Source organism: Condylura cristata, unplaced genomic scaffold, assembly GCF_000260355.1.
Source record: "Condylura cristata isolate star-nosed mole 26May11 unplaced genomic scaffold, ConCri1.0 scaffold00037, whole genome shotgun sequence".
In the NCBI taxonomy this organism is placed as follows: domain Eukaryota; kingdom Metazoa; phylum Chordata; class Mammalia; order Eulipotyphla; family Talpidae; genus Condylura; species Condylura cristata.
The window spans coordinates 3,648,299-3,671,631 of NW_004567138.1; the positions used below are offsets into that span (position 1 = coordinate 3,648,299).

General features: G+C 40.3%; 1 protein-coding gene across 1 annotated transcript in view; it reads left to right on the forward strand.

The window, feature by feature from the left end:
• CAP2 (CAP, adenylate cyclase-associated protein, 2 (yeast)) overlaps positions 1–23,333 on the forward strand; it is a 141,352-nt gene that overhangs the window by 18,467 nt on the left and 99,552 nt on the right. The window contains exons 2-3 of the mRNA XM_004693286.2: positions 2,673–2,794; positions 6,533–6,633. Coding sequence (XP_004693343.1) covers positions 2,674–2,794; positions 6,533–6,633 — 222 coding nt within the window. The 5' untranslated portion in view covers position 2,673. The remainder of the gene's footprint in view (positions 1–2,672; positions 2,795–6,532; positions 6,634–23,333) is intronic.

Sequence of the window (23,333 nt, forward strand, 5' to 3'; positions counted from 1 at the left end):
CAACCATTTCTGGTATATTCCCTCTTTCAGTTGTTCTTTTTCTCTTAGATACTGCTCTAAAGTTTTAAAGCCAGAGGCATCTTTCCAGCCCCTTTCTTTAGAGCCAGAGTAGCAGCTGAGGATGTGTGTGTGTGTGTGTGTGTGTGTGTGTGTGTGTGTGTGTGTGTAGGGGACACAACCATTTCTGGTATATTCCCTCTTTCAGTTGTTCTTTTTCTCTTAGATACTGCTCTAAAGTTTTAAAGCCAGAGGCATCTTTCCAGCCCCTTTGCATGAACTGTATTTTGGCCTCTTAAGAGGCTCTGATAAGACCTGGCTTCCTGGTGATTTTATGTGAAGTGACATCTGATCACTTTTAGACTGCATTCCACACCAATCTGCTGGGTCCTGCAGCTTGTGGGCTAACTCCTGTTGTCTTTCAACAGATGGAGCCCTATCAGCTAGTGTGAGTTTGGGTCTTGTCAGGGAGGCTGATTAAGCGGTAGCGAGGGACGGTAGTCCTACGTGTGAAATGTAACAGGTCTCCCTGAAACAGCTTTCCGAGCTGCTGGAGGTGGTTGGTGCTTTTCTGTTGGGAGACAGGGAGCTTGCTAACTAAGCAAACACATACTTTCCTCTCTGAGTCTAGGTCTGCGGTGGTTAACATTTGGCAAGTTGAGTAACAGGGAACACTGAAAACTAGGAACAGATGGGCAACTATTAAAAGATTTGAGGGGCTTTTATCATTTCTCAAATGGCCTTCACCCACCTACAGGATCCCTGCTCCCTTGCAAGATTACATAAAGGATTCAATTAAATGTCTTTTCCCTTTTTTTTTTTTTTCCAATTGCAATGAAAGCAAAAGCTCTGACGTTAAGAGGAAAAGAATAGATGAGAAACTTCTAATTTTGAATCCCCTTGGGATTAGATGCTGATTTCAGCCAGGCAGAGAACACTGCCCCATATTTTGAAAGAGTTGCTGCTGGCAGTTTGAGAGGAGATGACTTTCCAAAATAGACAGTGAATCTCCCCACCCCACCCCCCACCCCCCAGTGCTACCCTCGAGCCCACCCCCTTCCATAGCTGATGATTGGCTGACATTTGGGCACAGAATCACAGAGCTCTCCACTTGTTTGGATAAGTATAACTTTGCTTTTAAAAATGGCACTGGCATGTCAACATTGTGTTTTAGCTCAAACTAACGGAACACAAAATGCAAACGAGAATGCGTTACCCAATTCCCAGCAGAAATACAAAATATTTACACAATTAGCACAATAAAATTTATCTGCACTCTAGAGTGGCATTGGCGGAGACCTCTCTGGCTCAAGACTGTGCTGGGAAAGTTCATAAGAGTGAGAAGAACTGCAGTTACTGCTTAAGATGAGGGATGTTTCATTCTCTGCAACAGCAACCTGATTTTGCCAAAAGTAGTCATAAATCAGCCTGGCCAGGGCTATGGTACCTATAAGCTGGACTCATGAACTTGGCCAAGTTAGATTGGGCTTCATTCTTCAGAGGTTCCCTTCGATTACTACACCCCAGGACCAAGCTTCTGAAGTGCTTGCCCTATGCTCATTCACTGTAGCCATCTAAAATCTGTTTGGAAGTGAAAAGGATAAATACGCAGCCCGCTTTTAGTTGATTTCAAACCCTGTTCATCCCAACCGAAAGTGAAGACCTCTGTCTCCAAAAACCATCTCACTTAAAACTCCATTGCATCTAAAACTAACCCGCAGACAAGGGAATTAACCCATGTTTAATATCTTTTTAAATATATATTTATTGATGCATACAAGAAGTGGGATACAGGGCAGAGGTGCAGTGGAGAGAGGAATCACCAGAGACAGAGTGGGGAGCAGAACAGCTAGATTTAGTGAAATCACTGCTGAGGGGGAGACAAGAGAGGTCTGCTGCACCCTGTGGGATCAAACTCATGCTGTGGTGGCTGCGGATTGCTTCATAGTGCTACGCTTGAACCTGTTGTGCCACCAGGGAAGGCCCTATTTTTAATATTTTAAATCAAAATCTCCATCATTCAAAGTAATTATACTTTAAAATAAATCAGTAATCTGAAACACTGAACCAAACTGATGTTAAATTGACTCCCTTAGCTCTTGAAACTGTTGTCTCTGTTTTTCTGCTAAAAAAGCACAGTTTGATAAGCTTATAGTTGTCCTGCGCTAGGCGGATGAAAAGGTAATTGAGTCAACAGGGATTATCCATGAGGCTACTGTCCCCTGGAGAATTGTGCTTTAACAGAAAGATTTATTGGAAATAGTGACAGTAAGTGTTGACAGTATGAACAGTGAGATACATATATGCGCACGATTTTTAAGTCAGTTGATAGTCACAGATCGCATTTTAGAACACAGAAATATCCAGGAGACACTTGCTGATGTTGTCAACACAGTGAATATTTGTGGACCGCACATGAGACTGATAAACCAGTCATTGAACTGAATAGAAAAGTGTATTATTTGTTTTGATTTTGTTGTGTTCTTGTCCCAAGTTATCTGTCCTTTTGAATATCCCATATTCTTCTGACACATAGAGATATTCTATAGGTAAGCAAAGCCCCTCTGAGTAACTTCACTTCCCCTCGGTCTGCTGTGAAGTTTAATAGTGTCAGCCTGCTAATCCTCCCTGGCGTTCACATGGCCTCCACTCCACTGGTGCCTGTGTTTTTCTAGAATGGCGGAGATGCATGGGCTGATAGAAAGACTGGAGCGAGCTGTCTGCCGCCTGGAGCTGCTGGCTGTCGGGTCCCACCAGCCTCCTGGGAACTGTGGGGAGATCAATGGTGTCATTGGAGGTAGGACCACAAACTCTTGTCATTTTGGGGCTCTGCTTATGTCACTTCCTTTTGTCCCCATCATTTAGTTCTCACAAGATAGTTGGATCTACTTTCTTGAGTTTCTTTGCTTCTTGACTTAGGTGTAACCATGACTTTAACCAGATGCAAACAATCCCTGAAATAAGTTTCAACATACAATCCACAAAAATTGCCAGAGTGTGCGCGCTTTTTAAAAGCAAACCCATATGCCAAATTTTTTTTCACATATTTCGCTGTTTTTGTTGCTGTTCTGCATTCAGTGACTAAGTATATTTTCTGAGTAATAATAATAAAAAAAATCAAAGTTCCCAATTAGAATGTAAATTGGAGGGAATTATCATTCTGATGCTTTTAACTTAATAGAGTTCAGTTCATTCCGTGTAAACACTGGAGTTGTAAAGGAAGCTAGTCTGATGTGAAATCAAAGATGACTGATACAACATGACCACATCACATTATTTTACCTTTGCCTATTGCCAATCAATATGCTTTTAAAATGATGGACTCATGACACACTTTACATTTTTTCAATTACATTATTAAAAATAAAAATTTGCTACTTTCTTTAAAAGAATACCATATATGGCCAACTCTATAATCTACAGATTGTCTACAGTTGCAGATTTAACAAATAAAAATTCAGCACACCCAGTTAAACTTGAATTTCAGATAAAATACATTTAGCAAACACAGATTCACAATACCCAATGAAACCTGAATTTCAGATAAAACACCCTGTTTTTTTCTTTTTGGTATAAGCAAGTTCCAAATCCTGCATGGGATATACTGCCTGGTACTTATTCTAAAATTTATTCATCATTTATTTGAAATTCAAATGTAACTGGACGATCTGTATTTAATCTGGCATGTCTATTCTTCTCTCACATGCATTTCCTCCTTATCTGACCCATTTTGAATTCTGTCTGGCTTTAGGGGGCTGAGAAAAGCCTTGGGGAAGAAGAGGCTTCCAAAAAAGCTTTCACCAGGCAAGATCCACATTGGGGCTTCTAGAATTTCAAGCGTGGTTGGAACTGTGCCTTGTATTACATGCCCAGGGACAAAAATTACTGTGTGGGCACAAATACACAGGCAGGATTTTTTTTGTCCCCCTGAACATAATGAAAATTAAAATGCTTTGAATGAATTGAAAGGGGTGTTGTTTAAAGAAAGGCTGCCGGGGGCCTGGAAGTTTTTTCCACATCAACTGAGACACATCTATGATTTCATTTTAAGCCTCTTTTTGTTAACTATACAGTTGGCATATGAGAGGCAGTAAACCTTATTTGTAAGAAAATATGTTCATGTTTTCTTCAGTAACTTTGTTTCCTTATACCTCAGGCATCAGGTGATCAAAAGACATTTCTCTAGAATTGCTGACCACAAAGGTGATGCTGTGAATGCATGAAATAAAGTTAAAATCCAGTTTCCAGGATGCTGTGTAATGTTGTTGGGTATAAGGAAGACAAAAAACACTCAATAGTTTGAACCTTGTTTCACTTCAAGTGGTATTAGGCTACATTTCTTTCTCTTTTTTTTGAAAAAAAAAATCTTCTTTTTCAAAAATAAAGAATGTGGCCCTCCCTGGTGGCGCAGCGGGTTAAAGCACAGCACTGAGAATCTGAAGCCACTTCCGCATGAGTTCGATTCCCGCCTGCCGCCTGCCCCGGAGGAGACCACATGGCGAGCCAGACCTCTCCTGACCCGCCCGCTGCTTCCCTCAGCAGTGTACTTCGTCGATCTGCCTGTTCTGCTCCCCACTCTGTCTCTGGTGAAGCCTCTCACCGCCCCTAAGCCTCTGACCTGTACCCCAGTTCTGTATGAATAAATAAATAAATCTTTAAAAAAAAATAAATAAAAAAAAATAAAGAATGTTCTGGGAAAATTGATAAGCTAAATAACATTGGAAGGCTCATAATTAAATTAGTTAAGTATTTGAACAGAGATCTTTTAATATAGCAAATCATTCTAGATCAGTTATTAAAGGAAGATTTTTTTAAAACTTAGCCAGCGATATATTAATCCTCCTTGAAATGAAGTTGGGTCAGTGGTATTTAGTAAAATGTCTTAATGGGTATACATCCTTAAAACATTTTTGCAAATCTTAAAACACCATCTATCTCTTTCATTTCTTCTCAATAAGCTTGGCAACTTTCTAAATTGTTTTAAATAAATCCTAAGGACAACCTCTAGCCTTATAAATATAAACATATCATTACAATGATCTAAGTAAATTGAAAATTTCTTACTTAAAACGAAACTTGTATAAGGAACTTAGTTCTTTACAAACTCATAATATGCACCGATCAATGACTTCCTTTCTTATGATACCTGTAAACATGTGTGACGATGTCCCCCACCACCACCATCAGGTAAGTTTGGCTCAACAATGGCTGAACTATTTTTGGATGCATGCCAAGTGACAAGTACCGTGTAGGTGCAGGGGTGTCTAAGATGAATTATACATGGTCTTAATCCCCCAGAACCTTTGGTCCCAGTGCATTACCATTCCGAGCTGGAAATGCTTTGATTAAGGGATGCTCAAAGGGTACAGACTGGGGAGAAAAGGGTCATTAAAGGCTGCCCGGAGGAGGTGTGAGCAGAGCTGAGTGATGAAAGGAAATTGAAATATATTCCCTTTTATCACAGTACCTTCTGCTATGTGCAAGCCCCTGTCACATTTCTAAACTCTTCTCCCCCTGTAAATACTTAGCAGAGGCCTCTCGGGCCTCTCCCATAGCAGCAAACAAATTGATCTCTTTCCATGTGGATCCGTAAGGAATTTTTGGGCTTGCACCTCTTTGAGGCTCTAGAAGTTGGTACATGCTGCATTCTAAACTTGAAGATAACTAACACAGCTCTAATAGCTGCTTCGAAGTTAATATAGATCTAGAAAGCTGTGTTCTTGGGCCTGTGCAAATGACCAAGTAGGCAGAAGGAGTTCCTTCTAGTGTATGAGCCTGGATACTTCTGTCCAATTATAAGGAAGGAGATTCTAAGATTGAATTTGTGTTTTAATAGCTCATGGTGCCACGTTTCCCATTATTCCCCTCCTCAATATCAAGCACATAAGGTCAGGAACATATTTTTCTGTCAAGTAGAAAGCAGAGCGGGAAATGCAGAGCACACCACGTTGGCCACTGTTACCTCAGCGTTTGCAGTAATTGGCAGCAAGATGTAATGTGCATCTCTGTGCCCACACAGCTAGCTCTCCTCCCCCTGGGAAGTGAAGAAGAAACAAAATGTGAGAAATCGGCTCTCTTTTCCAGGGCTTATTATTTCCCAAAGTTTATCTTTTCATGGTCATGGGTAATCTTGGTAACCATTGGCAAGGTCATGTAGCATCTGCGCTTTTCAACAGAGAAGAGAATACACTGGGTTCCCATTGGTAAGGCTGGATGCCAGTATTTGGCATATAACTGCTCAAGTCAAGTGCTTGGTTTGCACCTCCACTTCTTCATCAATCAAATGATGGTGCTTTGTGGCTCATGAGTTTGAGGAAGAATCCAATGAAATTATGTAGAAGTACTTAATAGGATGAAAACTAGGAAAACACGTTTCCCTGAGTCTTGAGAAGTGTTTGAAAAATCCTGATTGAGTGAATAAACTTAGTGGATACAATGATGGCATGAATGTTGTTAGAATTCCATAGTTCCTAGGGTAAGGCTATACCAGCTTTTCATTAAATCATCAGGGAGTAACAGTGTTCTCCTTCCAAAGGTGTGGCACCCTCAGTGGAAGCCTTTGATAAGCTGATGAACAGCATGGTGGCTGAGTTCCTAAAGAAGAGTAAGGTCCTTGCTGGGGACGTGGAGACTCATGTGAGTACTTTCCTCCCCTGTCCTCCATGAAGAGGATTATTTAAATATATATGCACACACAAAAGTATTGAAAGCAGGTTCTCAAAGAGACATTTGTGTATCCATGTTCACAACATTATTCACAATTGCCTAGCAGTGGAAGCAAACCCAGTGTCAGTTGACAAATGCATAGGTAAGGAAAATACTATGTACACAGATTGGAGTAGTATACAGCCATAAAAAGTGAAGAAATGCTGACCCATGCCATATGGAAGAACCTTGAGCACATTATGATCAGGGAAGTAAGCCAAAAAGAAAAATACACTGTTGTTCCATTTGTATGAAATACCTGGAATAGTCAAATTCACAGAAATGGACAGAAAAATGGTGGCTACTAGGGAATGGGAAAAGGGAGAAATGAGCATTTGTTGTTTTTTGGGTATATAGTTTTAGTCTTGCAATGTAAACTAAACTCCAGAAAATTTTCTGAACATCTGCTACACAATGTTGTAAATATATTTAACACAGTTGAACTGTAGACTTAAAAATAGTTCAGCTGAGGGCCCTCCCTGGTGGTGCAGCAGGTTAAAACACAGCACTAAGAAGCTAAAGCCACTTCAGCATGAGTTCGATCCCCACCCTGGAGGTGACCCACATGGCACGGCAGACCTCTCCTGACCTGCCTGCTGCTCCCCTCAGCAGTGTACTTCGTCAATCTGCCTGTTTTGCTTCCCACTCTGTTTCTGGTGAATCCTCTCGCTGCCCCTGCACCTCTGGCCTGTACCCCAGTTCTGTATGCATAAATAAATAAATCTTTAAAAAAAAATAGTTCAGGCCCTCCCTGGTGGTGCAGCAGGTTAAAACACAGCACTAAGAAGCTAAAGCCACTTCAGCATGAGTTCGATCCCCACCCTGGAGGTGACCCACATGGCACGGCAGACCTCTCCTGACCTGCCTGCTGCTCCCCTCAGCAGTGTACTTCGTCAATCTGCCTGTTTTGCTTCCCACTCTGTCTCTGGTGAATCCTCTCACCCTCCGCATCTCTGGCCTGTACCCCAGTTCTGTATGAATAAATAAATCTTAAAAAAAAAAAAATCTTTAAAAAAAAAATAGTTCAGCTGATAAATTTTATGTTTATCCATATTGTTTATCATTTTTAAAACAGCAGCTTGAGGAAAAGCAAAATAATGAAATTTAATAAACTGGATTGGTAGAAATTTTTAATGATATTTAGGCCAGATTCCTAGTTTTAAATGCTTTTAATACTTTTAATATGTTTACTGTCTTCCCTGAAGCTAGTCATTACTTGCATGCATTTAATGAAAATTGAATGTAATAACCAAAACAATTAGAAAGCAAAGAGAAATTTATCACCAGGTTCTTCTTTTTCATTTACCTTTGTTTTTCACAGAGGATTGAATTCCAAATCCATCTGCTTATAGATTTCTTAGCCATGAGACAATCCCAGTAAAACCATTTTCAGTATAGATTCACAGAAAACCTGATTCGAGAATAAAGTTGTGGTTTGGGGTAAGAGAAAAAAAAAGTAAAAAGGGATTCTCTCTGCTCCCCCCCCAATTAGACATATGTACAATGCCTAACACCAGTCTTTCAGGTGATCTGGTGACTCGGGTTATACCAGAGTTTCCAGAGTGTAATTAAATAGGTATTTATCTCATCATGTTTGCCGTGCATTTGTTTGCTACATCTAAGAAAAATGAAGGTTCTCATGATGCCTACTTTTATTAAATATTCCAGTTGAATTACCCATTGGCAAAAGAGGCTAACCCCCGAGATGTTGGTTTATGAGGTTATACCCCTGAAACCGATTATAGAACAATGTTATTTCAATATAAATAAATAACAAAGTTTAATTATTAAAAAGTAGGGGATGCTCATATACCTGAATTTTAGAAAAGTTTGTGTAATGGGACATAATTACTCTAGTCTGTTCTTGAGCTCAATATTCGTGCTCACAAGAAAGCTGTATGCAGTAATATAGTGGCTGAGTTCACTATAGTCTGAGGCAGAAGAGTATCTGAATGCTGACATATAAATAGACTGCTACCCACAATATACTGAAAGAAATTTTTGAGTGATTAACTTTTATTCTCTTAGACACTCTTACAGTAGTTACAGTATCATTATGATTACTGTTGTTAATGTTCACCTAACGCATCAGAGGTCCACAGCATAACTCTTAGTAGTAGTAGCTCACACAATTCTGTATGGATGTTTTTACTAGAGAGTAAGGAGTCCATACAGAAGCATAGTTAAACTTACAGTAAAAAAAAAAGTAGCATTTGTCTCCTAAATCTCTCCAAATTGCACAGTAAACAGTTGTTTTTAGTTGTCTTTAGAATAAAGTGCATTATAAATATAAGTAAATATAAAGTGTGGCTCGCCTTTTTTAAATGGAGGTCTGTCCCCTCACATTGTATTAGTATCAGGTACATAGCATAATGATTTAATGTTTCCTGCATTGCCAGATGAGCACACAATAAGTCTAGTTACCCTCCAGTGTCACACATAGTCATTACCTTTTTTTGCTTGCAATGAGAATTTTTCAGATCTTCTCTCTTAGCAGCGTTCACAATACACAGTCCAGCCCTGTGAACTCCAGTCACCATTATGAACTGGTATTCTGTGCCGCTTGTCCCCATCTCTTTTGACCCCCCCCCAACTCCTCCTTGCTGGCCACCTCCATGCTGTTTTCTGTATTTATGAGTTTTGCTTTGTTTATTTTTTGTGTTGTGCTTTTGCTTTGTTGGTTGGGCTCCATGTACAAATGCTAGTCAGTGTAGTTTGATTTATGTTATGTTGTTTCTTCTTTGTAGCCATCAGCTTGAGAACAGTGTGACTCACATAAAGGAACAGTCTCTATAATGTGTCTGTAATGCTTAAGAAATTTATGTTTTTCCCTAATTAGATTTTTTTGAAAGGAAGGAGGGAAAGAAAGAGGAAAAAAAAAAAACAAAAAACACTTGTCATCTAAGTTCAGACTCTGGTGTTACAACACAAAAGAAAATGCAGGCAGCTCGCCTCCATCTGTCTATTGCTTTAATACACCCAATAAGTAGTTTATTTTTCTCTTATAGAACCATGTGTCATTGACATTAAGCTTGCAGCTGCTGCTTCTCACATAGACCAGAAATGGGGGTTGAACTTTGTTCCAAGAACACACCTGTTGCCTAGAAAAAAACCCTCACATACCTGATTGTACAGTATGGAAACTTGAGAATGACACAAATGTGCATCATGTTAAATCCTGTTCCTGTGCTTAAAAGCTGTTTCCAAATACTAGTAATGAATAAGGGCAGCCAAGCTATGATTTAACGTCTGTCTTGATGTGTTGGCTGCTGGTTGGGCTTAATTTACTGAACACTCAATAGTCTATTGACAGAACAGACCACAAAAAAAGGGGAACTAATAGCTACAATTAGGAAGCTCTGCTGAACCAAAGAACATAACAGGTTTAGAAAAGATTAGATCTTGTAAAGCCTTCTTATATGCAACATAAACCAAAGGGCTTATTTAAATTACTCTTCAACCCACTGACACAGATTGCACCCCTTTTAAAAAAGAATAAACAACACATAATTTTATAATAGATGTTTGGAGTAAATAGAGCCCTTCATGTCAAAAGGAAAGGCTTCTCTAGAAATTGGGCATACAATAATTCCAAGCCCTTGGTCAGACATCACTCATCCTTAAATGGACTAATGTGATTTTTTTAAATAAAGCTGTCCTAGTGTTATTCATGGTATATGGAACTAATCTGGACTCTTTTTCTAGATGATTTGACAAACCTAAAACAATTCCAAATCATGTATATCTTCCTAATTCAGACCCTTCAGGGTGATTTATAGAATTTACATTTTAAATGTTGCTGGAACTCTTCAGCAATTATTTCCTAACCTTGATTAACATGGAGAAAAAGAAAACATTCTTCAATTCATTGGTGACTAAAAGCAAGAGAACTACAATTTGAACAAAAGAACAATAAAAATCAACTAAGCAGTATATCATGCTCACACATGATATGACTAAATGGCCTTACAAAATATTATGTGCGTGAGCTCCCAGGCTTTATAAAGGAAAAAGTCATAACACACAATTTTAGTGGGGTTTTTTAAAATTGTGGTAACAGATTTACAATGTTTATGATTTAGAGGATAAGATTCCCTTCAGATATTGTTGTCCACATTACACCAAGACATTCCTAGTCTTCCACCTTAGCCCACAGTGCTCCTCCCCCATTTTAACCTCTCCTCTTCCTCCTCCCCTTCGGTAAACTGTTCTACAGTCAGATTTCTAGCCTCTATGTGAAAAAGTATGGAGATTTCTCAAAATATTAAAGTAGCTCTACCATATGACCCAGTAATTGCACTTTTAGATACCAACCCTAAGAAAACAAAAATCCTTCACTTGAAGGGAAATATTCACTCCTGTGCTCATTGTAGCATAATTTACAGTAGTCAAGCAATGAAAAGAACCTATGTGCCAAAAGACACAAGTAGATGAGAAACAGTGGAATGTGGAATACTACTCAGCTATAAAAAAGGATGAGCATTTTGAGACAATTATCATAGCCTCATTTTTGATGGTTCACAATCATGGTTCTAGTCTTTGCCATTTGCTTAAATCATCTACAATATTTTTTACTCATTTTATGTCACACTCCTTAGGAAAGGAGTTTCAAGTGACAAAGTTAGAGCTTTCTCTTCTCTCACTAGCCTAGCAGTTTGGATTTGGAGTTTAGCGCTCACTCTGCTTTTCACAGCATGACCTTGAGCTCATCCCTTCACATCCTCAGTAATGAGGCTGGATGACATCACGTCCAAGGGCCTTCAGCTCTCACAGCCTGTTCCAGTGACTCATCTGTTGTCTCAGCCTTAAAGCATGAGAGAGCTATCGGGTTTCCAAATGAAGAACTTGCAACAGGGCAGCATCACCATTATAAAAAGCATCTTGACCTGGGCCAGGGGAAGCACCTGAATCAGAAACAATCAGAAAAAAAAAAAAAAAAAGATACACAACACACTGAAGATAAAATAGCCCCAGCCAAGGAGCTGACCTCTCCTGACACTCCCGCTGGTCCCTTCAGCAGTGTATTTCAGGCAGTCCACCTGTCCTGCTCCCCAGTCTGTGTCTGCTGAATCCTCTCACCCACTGCACTTCTGCCCTATACTCCAGTTCTTGTATGCCTGAGTAAATAAAAATAAAGCTTAAAATAATTTATCACCCTGTTTTGCCATCATAGAGAAAAAATCCAGACTCCTCCACTTAAAAAGGCCCTGGGACCTCCGTGTATCTGTCGTCCTTGGTCTTGCACACCTGCAAGTGATTTCTCCCTTTGCAAGAGCTTTATTTCCAGAATAAATAATACAAACATGCCTCTGTATTTATTTTACTAAGTGTTCCCCTATTCTCCTTTGATTTGAGAACAACTTTTTGGGTAACTTATACTCATTTAAAAGTGACATTTGCATTTTGGGTGGCTCATATCATGGGTCTGTATAGACACCCTCCTTCCCTCTGCTGAAAAAAATGATCAGAAGCACAGATTTGGGGTTGACTCACCGAAACAGTCCATCAGACATAGATCTCCTACACACTTTTCAGCCAAGACAGTGGTCCCATTAACCTATAGTTTCCTGCTAGTTGTCTTGATTTCAATATTTATTTTGATTATAATTAGACATAGAATACCTTGGCAATCTCAGTCCCAAAGGATCTCTCTGCCTTTACATTCCCTGAGTGGCAAAGATTGAGATGATGACTTATGTAAAGACATCTGCCTGTCTGCTGTTGGATTTGCAACAGTGCTGGTGATTGTGTAGCTGTGTCCAGAGCTTCAGTGTCTCTGGAACAAACTCAGCCCCTCTGGAACAAACTCTGACCCCAAACCTAGGGCATCCACTTCTCTGTCTCTGATTAACAGTCCCAAGCCCAGAGAACCTTGCAAACCACTTCTATCCAAACAAAGGAACAAACGGCAAGGGTAACCAGAATAAAAACACTGATATAAGCTACAAACCTTTATATTTTTCTGGTCTCAAAGCTGCAGTCACTCCCTAACTCTTGAAGCTGGTGCAGAATCTGCTGCTTAAGAAATGGCTCCTTCAGCAATCCAGCTAAAGTAATTGATCTTGATGGTCTTTTCATGAAAGGAGGAAGTTGTCTGTGTTATAACCTACACAATACGCAGTACCTGGCTTGACACTTCTGGAGAAGTTGAAACTCAGTTTCTTAAGAGATGGCTTGGCCCTCCCTGGTGGTGCAGCGGGTTAAAGCACAGCACTGAGAAGCTAAAGCCACTTCCGCATGAGTTCGATTCCCGCCTGCCCCGGAGGTGACCACATGGCGCTGCAGACCTCTCTTGACCCGCCCGCTGCTCCCCTCAGCAGTGTACTTCATCCATCTGCCTGTTCTGCTCCCCACTCTGCCTCTGGTGAAGTCTCTCGCCGCCCCTGAGCCTCTGGCCTGTACCCCAGTTCTGTATGCACAAATAAATAAATCTTAAAAAAAAAAAAAAAAAAAGAGGGGATTCCTTTAGTGAAGCCTATCTTTGCTTGATTTGGATCTTGGCACCCTCATTCTGAAGTGCACGTCAAACAAATTATCCTACTTAGCATTATCATAACCCCTGGCATGTTACAGTCTCTTAAGAGCGTTAAATGGGAGCCATTCTGGTGGTGTAAGGGATGAAGTCTCAGCACTATCAAGCACAATCAGCACCCACTGCAGCATGAGTTCACACCCCAGCCAAGAAGCTGACCCACATGGCACAGTAGACCTCTGCTGACTCACCCGCTGCTCCCCTCAGCAGTGTATTTCAGTCAGTCTGCCTGTTCTGCTCCCCTCTCTGTCTCTGGTGAATTCTCTCACCCCCCACACCTCTGGCCTGCACCCTGGTTCTTGTATGCATAAATAAATCTTTAAAGAGCATTAATGTTTGCAACTGCTAGCCACCATACAAAAAAATCTTCCTAAAACTGGAACCTCCGTGAAGGAACAGAGAATGGGAGTCTGAAGTCCAGGTCTAAGTGAGCTGTGAGACCACGGGGACCAGTAACAACAGAAACTGAAGCTGGGGGTGGTGCTGGTTCTTTAACCTTTGGTCAGATAGCTAGGAGAGACTATAGCCAAAGGGAGGAACTATTCAAATAAAGAAACAACAGGTCAATTGAAGTAAGGCCAAGGTAAGGCCAAGACTTGGTCCCAAATATAATCACAGGTTCAGCCTCTCCTAAAATTAGAACTTTAAACCAGTCCCCCCAGAGCTGCCCAGTCACCCACCATCACCACATTCCCTGTCTTTTTGACCATAAAATCCATTTCATGCAAGCCTTCCTACCTGCTGCCCAATTCATGAACCCTTCAACAGAGAGTACTAGATATATAACAAAGAGAAGAGAAAAAAGAAAAACAAAACAAAACACCTGCCCACCTGTGCCCATGCAGGTGTGTCTTGCTGCCAACATTCTCCCTTTGCAAAGCAGCAGAGGCAGCTCTCTTCCCTGGGCTGCCGCCTGGGACTCTGCAGGCCTCTCTTTATTTTTTCTTAAATATTTATATATTTTTTTTACATCATTGTTCATTTTTGTACAATGCTTGATTTCTCCTCTGAGGTGCAGCCCCGCTAAAATTCCCACCACCACCAAATAACCTGTGAACTATTACCAGAATCCCTTATACTTTTCCCTCCCCTGTTTTGATCCCAATTTATAGTTGCCTACTAGTTTTTCTTCTTTCCCCCCCCCCCCGCTCCCTTATTTGGTTCCCCTATGTTGCTTCTAGAAGTGAAACCAGCTGATATTTTTTTTCTTTTGCCTTCTGACTGACTTCATTAAGCATATTCCCTTCAGGCTCCACCTATGTTGACATGAATGGCATGAGTTTACCTTTTTCTTGCTGAGTAGTATTCCATTGTATGTCAATATATACACATACGTGTGTATACATTGTGTGTATACATTGTGTGTATATACAAATACATAGAGAAAGAGAGTGAGCACATCTTAATCCGTCATCTATTATTGAGAATTTAGGTTGTTTCCAGTATTTTATCTACTGTAAATTGTGCCACAGTAAACCTCGGAGTGCAGGTTTCCTTTCAAATTAAACAAACCTGTCCATTTGGGGGCAGCTTTTTCTGCTCACTTGTGTCTGTGCAAGTGTCTTTATTCTTCTCTCCACTTTAATAATAAACCTGCCCTGTTGATACATTAAAAAAAAAAAAGAATCATGCCATAGATTTCATATAGGCTTTAAACTGAGAATCTACTTTCTTACTGACTTAGACAGTTTAGTTGATTCACTGGAGAAGGAAATAGTTTAGAAATCACCACCCCAGACACATCCCCTTTTCTTTGTCTTTGTGTTTTTCATCCTCCCTCTCTTTCCCACCTCTCTTTCTCTCCTGTGTTCCTTCTCCCCTTCCTTTCATCATCCCCTCCTTCTGTCCTGCTGTCCTCCTTTCCCTTCCTTACTTCGGTCTCTCTTTCTTCAGAGAAGGAAACTGCCAGCAAGGGAGGGTGGGTGATGAGTTGAGCAGAGCACCAACGCCAGTGCTGGCAATCTCTCCAGACCTGGAGAAGTCTGGCTTTGACTTTCAGGGGCAGCTCACGCACCCCTTTGTGCATAACTGAATTCCTGGTGAGAAGCCAGTGGCACTTACCTGCCATCTCCATGCCACCCTCTGCATACTCCAGCAGTTGCAATGACCCTACCAAATTGGCACAACATGAAAATCCCTCAGTCACTAGTGAACGAGAGGCTGGGGCTTCCCTGTGTGTCTGTCACATGTTAGTGTGACCTGAGTGAGGCAGGGGACACCCAGTATGCTCTCAGGCAGTAGGACAGATGATGAAAGCCCCTCGGGCGTCTTTGTTTCTGCCCACCACACTGGATGCCTGTCAGCCTGGTCTTTCTTCACTGTGCTCCTGGCACTAGACCGACAGAATTCAGAAGTCTGTCATCATTTCTCTCCAAGCAGATGGAGAATGTTTATTGCCACTGTTGTCCATGCTCTTCGCCATCCAGAGGCTTTGACTCACAGCCCATGTGCTGCTAGGTCAGTGGCCTTAGTTGGGCTTCCCTGTGACCACTGTGTAACTTAAGGATGTTCTTTTGCAGAGCGTGTCATCCCTGTCTCTTTCATTGGGTGTTCTAATTTCATGTGCCCATTTAGAGCTTTGGGGGATATCTGGTAAGAAACCAGACTTGGAAGCTAGGGAGCCTCCCTGGAGGCTCAGCATTATCACCCCTAGGGCTTAGGTTCGATCCCCAGCCAGGGAGCTGACCCAGATAAGGTGCAACAGATCTCTCATCTCGCCTGCTGTTCCCCTCAACCGTGTATTTTAGTCTATCTGCCTTTTCTGCTCCCCACTCTGTCTCTGGTGAATCCTCTCACCCTCCCATACTTCTGGCCTACACCCCAGTTCTTCTATGCAAAAATTTAAAAAAAATTTAGGATTTATTTATTGGCCCTCCCTGGTGGCACAGCGGGTTAGGGTGCAGCACTGCAAGCTATCCTCAGCCACTTCAGTGTGAGTTCGATCCCCAGCCCTGGAACTGATCCACATGGCTTGGCAGACCTCTCCTGACCCATCCGCTGCTCCCCACAGCAGTGTACTTCATCGATCTACCTGTTCTGCTCCCCACTCTGTCTCTGGTGAATCCTCTCACCCCCATACCTCCCGCACTTCTGGCCTGTACCCCTAGTTCTGTGTGTGTTCTGTGATGCAGGGGCAGAGGCAAGGGGATGAGAGGACTCACCAGAGACAGAGTGGGGAGCAGAACAGGCAGATCTACTGAAATACACTGCTGAGGGGAGCAGCAGGCAGGTCAGAAGAGGTCTGCTGTGCCATGTGGGTCACAACCCTGGCTGGGGATTGAAGTGAGGCCGCAGTGGCTGGTGCTTGATAGTGCTAAGACTTTAACCCCTGTGCTACCAAAGAAGCCCTAGCAGATCTTTTAATGTGAAAGAAAACAGTGTGGTGAATTAATAGTTTTCAGTCATAGGTATTTGCCAGAGGACTCCTTTCCTTTCAGGAAACATTTTTTAACGTAAATATTTAAAATTATGAAGTACTTGGAATACAGATACTTGACTCAAATGTTTTCGTTAAAACAGATTGACATACAGAGAAGGTGGTATGATTTATCACTTCAAGCCCACCTGTTGAGTGTTGGGGTCTATTTTAAGGCCTGTTGCTTCCCCTGTCTCTCAGTGTCCAACACCGTGCACATATGCTAAGTGAATGAATGAAATTGACTGTTTCAATGAAGAAGTCAAATTACTAGTAAATTGTTGGATCAGTGGATGATGAATATATATATATATTTTCTTACATATCTGTTCATTTTTGTACAATACTAGATTTCTTCCCTTAGGTGTAATCCTCATAAATCTTCCATCACCACATCACCTGTGAACTGTCAACCGAGTACCACTTGCTTGTCCTTCCCCTGTTTGACCCCCTCTTCCTCTCTCTTCCTCTCTCCCTTGCTGTATGCCTCAGATCTATACTTTGCCTGATAGTTTTGTCTTTTTTCCCCTCAGACATTTTGTTCACTTTCCTTATAGTTCTCCTATAAATGAAACCATCCTATATTTTTCTTTTGCCTTCTGACTGATTTCACTGAGCATGATCCCTTCCAGCTCCATTCAGGTTGCTGCAAATGGCATGTTTATCTTTTGACGGCTGAGTAATATTCCACGGTGTATATTGAGCACATCTTCTTAAGCCACTCATCTGTTCAGGGGCATTTGGGTGGTTTCCTTATCTTAGCTATTGCAAACAGTGCTTCAGTGAACATAAGAATGCAAGTTTCCTTTTGAATTAATGTTTTTGTGTTCTTTGGGCAGCTTCTAGGGGGTGGGATTACTGGGTCCTATGGTAGCTCCATTTTTAGTAATTTGAGGGTCCTCCACGCAGCTTTCCATAGTGATTGAACCAGTTTGCATTCCAGCAAACTGGACCAGAAGTTTAGAAAGAGTCCCTTTTTCTCCACATCCTCACCAGCATTTGTTGTTGCCAATTTTTTTTAATGTAGGCCATTCTCATTAGTATGAGGTGGTATCTCACTGTGGTTTTGATTTGCATTTCCCTGATTATAAGGGATATTGTGTATTTTTCATACACCTCTTATTATTTGTTTGATTGCTAAGTAATATTGTCTTTTGTATTTTCTTTGTGGAGTCTTTTTAGCTCTTCTGTATGTCTAACAATTTGAATTAATTCTTAAAAACCAAGGCCAGATTTTAAATCATGAATTGGCAACTGAAATATGGAGAAACAGACTAGCATTTTATTTGTCAGACATATAAAAAAAAGTTCTGAATTTATTATAACCCTGACACTGTATCTAGTCCCTCACTCATTTTTCATTCTCATTCCTGTTTTGTAGTTGAGGTAATGAGCCGTTGAGAAACCAGAGCTCTAAGGCAGCCCAAGAATGCTAGACAAGAGATTTCATAAGTGACACGAACATCCATCAATTACTGACTACAGCCAATGCCAATAGGAATTTCATGAGCTCTATCTGAGATATTTCTTGTGATCATGATAGATCTATGATCAGTAAAATTTTACTTGTTTTTTTCTGGGTTACTTTTTATTTTTCTGATTTTTCTCTTGCTTTTCCCTTCGATCATTAACATTTAAAATTAGGACCAACAAGAACTAACATTGCAGCCCGAAAGGACCAGTTGAGAAATGAAATTTTTCTCTGGGACTTCCCAGCACATTTCTAGTAACCAGCTCTCCCTGGTTTCAAGAGTCTTTAACTTATGGCTATATAAGTTTTATAGTTATTTAATTTTATCTGGATAGACAGTGAAACTTTTAGCAGATTGCCTCACTATATGTAGCTAGTCTCAAACTTTTAAATGGGAATTCCCACCCCAAAATTTATTATAAGTTAGTTCTTAGAACCTTGGAAGATGTTCATCCACAAGATTCACCTTTTTAGGGCTGAGTAGTATTCCATGCCAATTTTTTAATCCACTCTTCTGTCCTTAGGCACTTAGGTTGTTGTTTCTATAGCTTTACTATTATAAATAGTGCTGTAATGTTCATTAAGTATTAGTTCATTAAATTAAAAAAAAACATGTTGAATTGGTCTTTTTATTCATGGATAAATACCAAGGAGTGGAATTGCTGAATCATATTTTGAGAAAATTCTGTATTCTTTTCTGTAGAAGCTAGACCAGTCTACATTCCCACCAACAATGTACAAGGGTTCCTTTTTCTCCACACCATCACCAGCACTTGTTTCTGGCTTAATATGGGCCAGGGAATGTAAGTTTAGTTAGAGATAAGGAAATAAATTAATGGGGATTTTTGTGCAGAATATGGCTGTTTTCTGCTGATGTGGGGCCTAATTCTTTTCTACCTTCGCTAACAAATATAGGCTTTTTCTTTTTCTCTATACAAGTGTGTAAATGTACTCTTTTATCCTTAGTGACTATTAGAATTAAAGAAGTAACTTTGTGCCACAAAAATAGAACAAAAGAGGCAGAAAGAGCTTTTTGAGGATTACTGAACAAGAATGAAAAGAGTAAAAAGGTGATATACACTTCAGAAAGATTTGCTGTATTAAAAATAAAGTAAGGAAGGATTGAATTGCCAAAAATGGTCATTTGGAGGGGGATGGATTCATTGAATGTCTTTATTCTCTAAACATCCATGTAATTTGAACGTTTTACAAGCATATGTTTATTGTTATCAGCAGGAGAGGGGAAAACCATCTCAGAAATTGTTGCCTGAGAGGGAGGTCACAGAATAGCAAAAGACAACTGAAGAGAATGGGCTCTGTGGGGTGCCAGAGATCCCACACACAGTGACTTGAGGGGCCAGGGTTCCAATATGCCTGTGAATTTAGAAGAATTTAGAGTGCAGAGTTCTGCAAGTACCTTTTATGGGCCAAATACTCACAGTAAGATATTAGTCTTAGGTAGACTAATGGTGGGTAGATAAGGTTCACAAATGAACAAAATCTGGTTGGTCGCTACATTTTACAGTCACTGGAGATCAATGTCTTATTTTCATTTTCCCTCTTAATAAGAGAGGCAATTGTAAAGAAGGAAAAAAGAACTACCCTCATTGGAGGGTTCACTATGTTTAAGCTACTTTGCTACCAACAAACGTTAACATGACTTCAGTTTATCAGTAGGAAAATCCCTTTGAGGCAGGGAGCATTTGAGATAAATCCAAAACCTCAGAAAGGTTGGATGACTTGTTTATAAGAGATGATGATATATCTAGTAAGGAGCAAAGTTGGAGTCTATTTCAATCTAGCTGAAAATCTGAATTTCTCTCTTATACTCCCCACAGTAAGTTAACTCTTTTTTACCCGATAGTGGTTATTGAGATTCTGTTGTAATGAAGCCGTTTGCACATAGGAACCCTGTGCCCTAGTCTTCAAGAACTTACTACCTGGCCTCTGTGCTGGCCTAGGGATTAAGTCTTAGCTCTATCATCCTTACAGCCTGAGTTCTATCTCCGGCCAGGAAGCTAACCAATATATGACACAGCAGACCTCTCCCATCTCACCTGCTGCTCCCCTCAGCAGTGTATTTCAGTAAATCCACCTGTTCTGTTCCCTACTCTGTCTTCAGTGAATCCTCACCCCTCTGGCCTACCTCCCAGTTTGTCTATGCAAAAATTAAAAAATAAATTAAATTAAAAAATAAATAAAATTTATAAAAGGGGTCATAACATGTTTGGGAATTTACAAGAGACTTGGAAAAAATAGAATATTAAAAAGAGAACTTATATCGACTTGTAGATATCAGCAGGCATATACAGGTGATGAAATTTAAATAAGAACGTGGCTTAAATAATAAAAGGATTGTGCTCTGTGTAGTGGATTCTAGAATATCCGATGGTCTCATTTTTCTGAGGAGTCTAAAGCCACCAACTATCCTTTACTTGAGTAGACCCAAGCTCCAGCAACCACGAAGCAGTTCCAGCTGCCAAAGTCAAAAGGTTTGGTTTAAACATGCAAATAAAATGCTTTAGATTCCCTGAGTGTTAGAAAAACAAGTTAGAGAATTTGGAGAAGTGCCAATCTGCCATGCGTTTTGGAGTTACACAATGATTGAATCGGAAAATGAAGTTAATTTCAGAGAATGGCTTTGTTCAGAACACAAACAATATTCATACCTGTCAGAAGAGCAAGCAAATTTAAACAGACAACAGTATTTTCTTTAATATCTTATTCCTGTGCCTTGAGAAATACTACATGGTCTAACTTAACTCTGATTTTCTTAAATATAAATTACCACAATTAATTATTTAAGAGTTTCTTTTGTTAGATGTTTCTAACCACAACTGGTTTTCATAGTGATTGATTCTATTACAGATCTTGTAGATTTTTTCATTTTCCTGTTTTTATAAACTGCTTGCTGAACTTAGACCATTTCTTGTAGACCTCTTTTCATGTCAGGAAGTTGAGGTCTATGTTAGCAATGACTACTTAGTCTTTCATTGTATGGTGCATAATAATTAATTTAAACACTCAAAACCATAGATGGGGAAATAATACATGTACACAAAGGCAAGGTTCCAAGGAGGATGGGTAGCCACCTGCCCAGGTGAGGCCACACCTGTGCTTCATCATTCTCACCTGGTCTTGTGCCTGTCAGAATGCTCCCCCAATATTATCTATATTCTTTTTTTCAAGATGTATTTTATTTATTCATGCACACAAGAGCTGGGGTGTAGGCCAGAGACCTGGTGGGTGAGAGGATTCACCAGAGACAAAGTAGGGGGCAGAACAGGCAGATCTACTGAAATACACTGCTGAGGGGAGCAGTGGGCGGGTCAGGAGAGTATGCCACGCCATGTGGGTCAGCTCCCTGGCTGGGGATTGAACTCATGTTGCAGTGGCTACGGACAGCTTCGTAGAGCTGAGATTCAACCCCTTGTGCCACCAGAGGTATAACCAGAGTCTATCACTATAACATTAGTGATATTTGACTTGTTTTCAGTTTTCCCCTTATACATCTTTGCACAAACATTATTTTATAATTACACAATTATTTTCTCAAGGAAAATCCCTAAGATGGGAAGTGCTAGGTCAATGGCAAGTGTTCCTGATTGTTTCCTCCTTCCCGCCTCACACCCTTCCCCCACCCCCAATACACTGTACCTATTCATGCTCTCATGGTGTGTGAAAGTACTTTCAGCCATTTGGTAATAAATTATAAACTAGGATAATAAGAGTTTTAGGGCAACAATGCATGATTTGGATGCACGTTAATATTCACAGGCTTGTCCTCCACCAATGAGCGGGCAAATACAAAGTTATACTTTCCCATGTTTTTGCATCATTTTTTGCACAAGAACATCATGTTCAGTTCTACCTTCTATCTAGTTGACATTACCAAGAAATTTCTTTAAATTGTGTCTTTTTTAATATATTTTATGTGATTATAATACATTGATTATTATGGATTCAGATTATAATATTTTGATTATAGATCTAGATTATTATATTGCATAATATAATATTATTACATGATGTGATATGATATATGATATGATATATGATATGATATAATATAATTATATTGGACTTAGATTATTATTTTAATTATTTTTATTTGTGCATACAAGAACTAGTGTAACAGAGGTGGGGAAGTGAAAGAATTCACCAGAGACAGAGAGGGGAGCAAAACAGGCAGATCTATTGAAATACATTGCTGAGGGGAGCAGCAGGCGAGACAGGAGAGGTCTGCTGCGCCATGTGGGTCAGCTCCCTGGCCAGGGATGGAACTCAAGCCACGGTGGCTGGTGATAGCCTTACAGTGCCGACACTCAACCCCTGCTCCATCAGGGAGGCCCTAAATTATGTCTTTGGGGCTAAATAGGACACGTTTTGTATGGGGCTGAGTAGGCATCAAGATCACTTTACTGAGACAAGTAATGCGGCTGTGATTACATAATAGGAGATTTCAGGCATGGATGTAGACAAGACACACATGGATGCAGACAGGAGCTGTTGCTTAGTGTCAGAACGGTGTACCAAGGCTGATGTAAATACTTATGTGAGATGAAAGTTGCCAAGGCAACAGTCCTATTAATGAAGACTAAACCTCTTTTATTATCGAAGTCCAAATGATATTTTTTTTTATAAAATGTGCCTAGTAGACAAACATTGACATTCTCAGTCTACCTACTCATTTTTCCTTTCTGGACTACAAAACTCTTTAGTTCTATTCAATAAGCATGCTTCCTTTCTCTGCCAACGAACGTAGAATCATTGAAAACAAACCTGTCAACTGTAAGGGCAGTAAAAACGCTAATTTATAACAATTACCTAATATGAAATTATTGCCCCTTTGATATATGCTTTGGGCAAGGCAGAGCCTGAAATTGACTGGGACTTGGTTGGGATTTTGAGCAGGCCAGAGTCTTTAAATTAGCTTGTCTTTGTGATTTAGTGGAGCATTGCCAACATATTTTAAAGTAAGTGGAGTGTGACATTACTGTTTCCTTCCCCCAGTCAGATTGTAAATTTAGACTCCATTTTTATGTGCCCTCATGGGATGCTTCAGAAAAGCCGCAATGGCGGAGTCATATGCTTCAGGAAACCCCCAGATCTTAAAAAGCCAGAATGTCATGTCACAGGAACGATGATTAGTTCCTTTTAGGTTAGAACCCAAGCTTTGCGATGGTCTTGGGTCCTAGAGTTCCAAAAAAAAT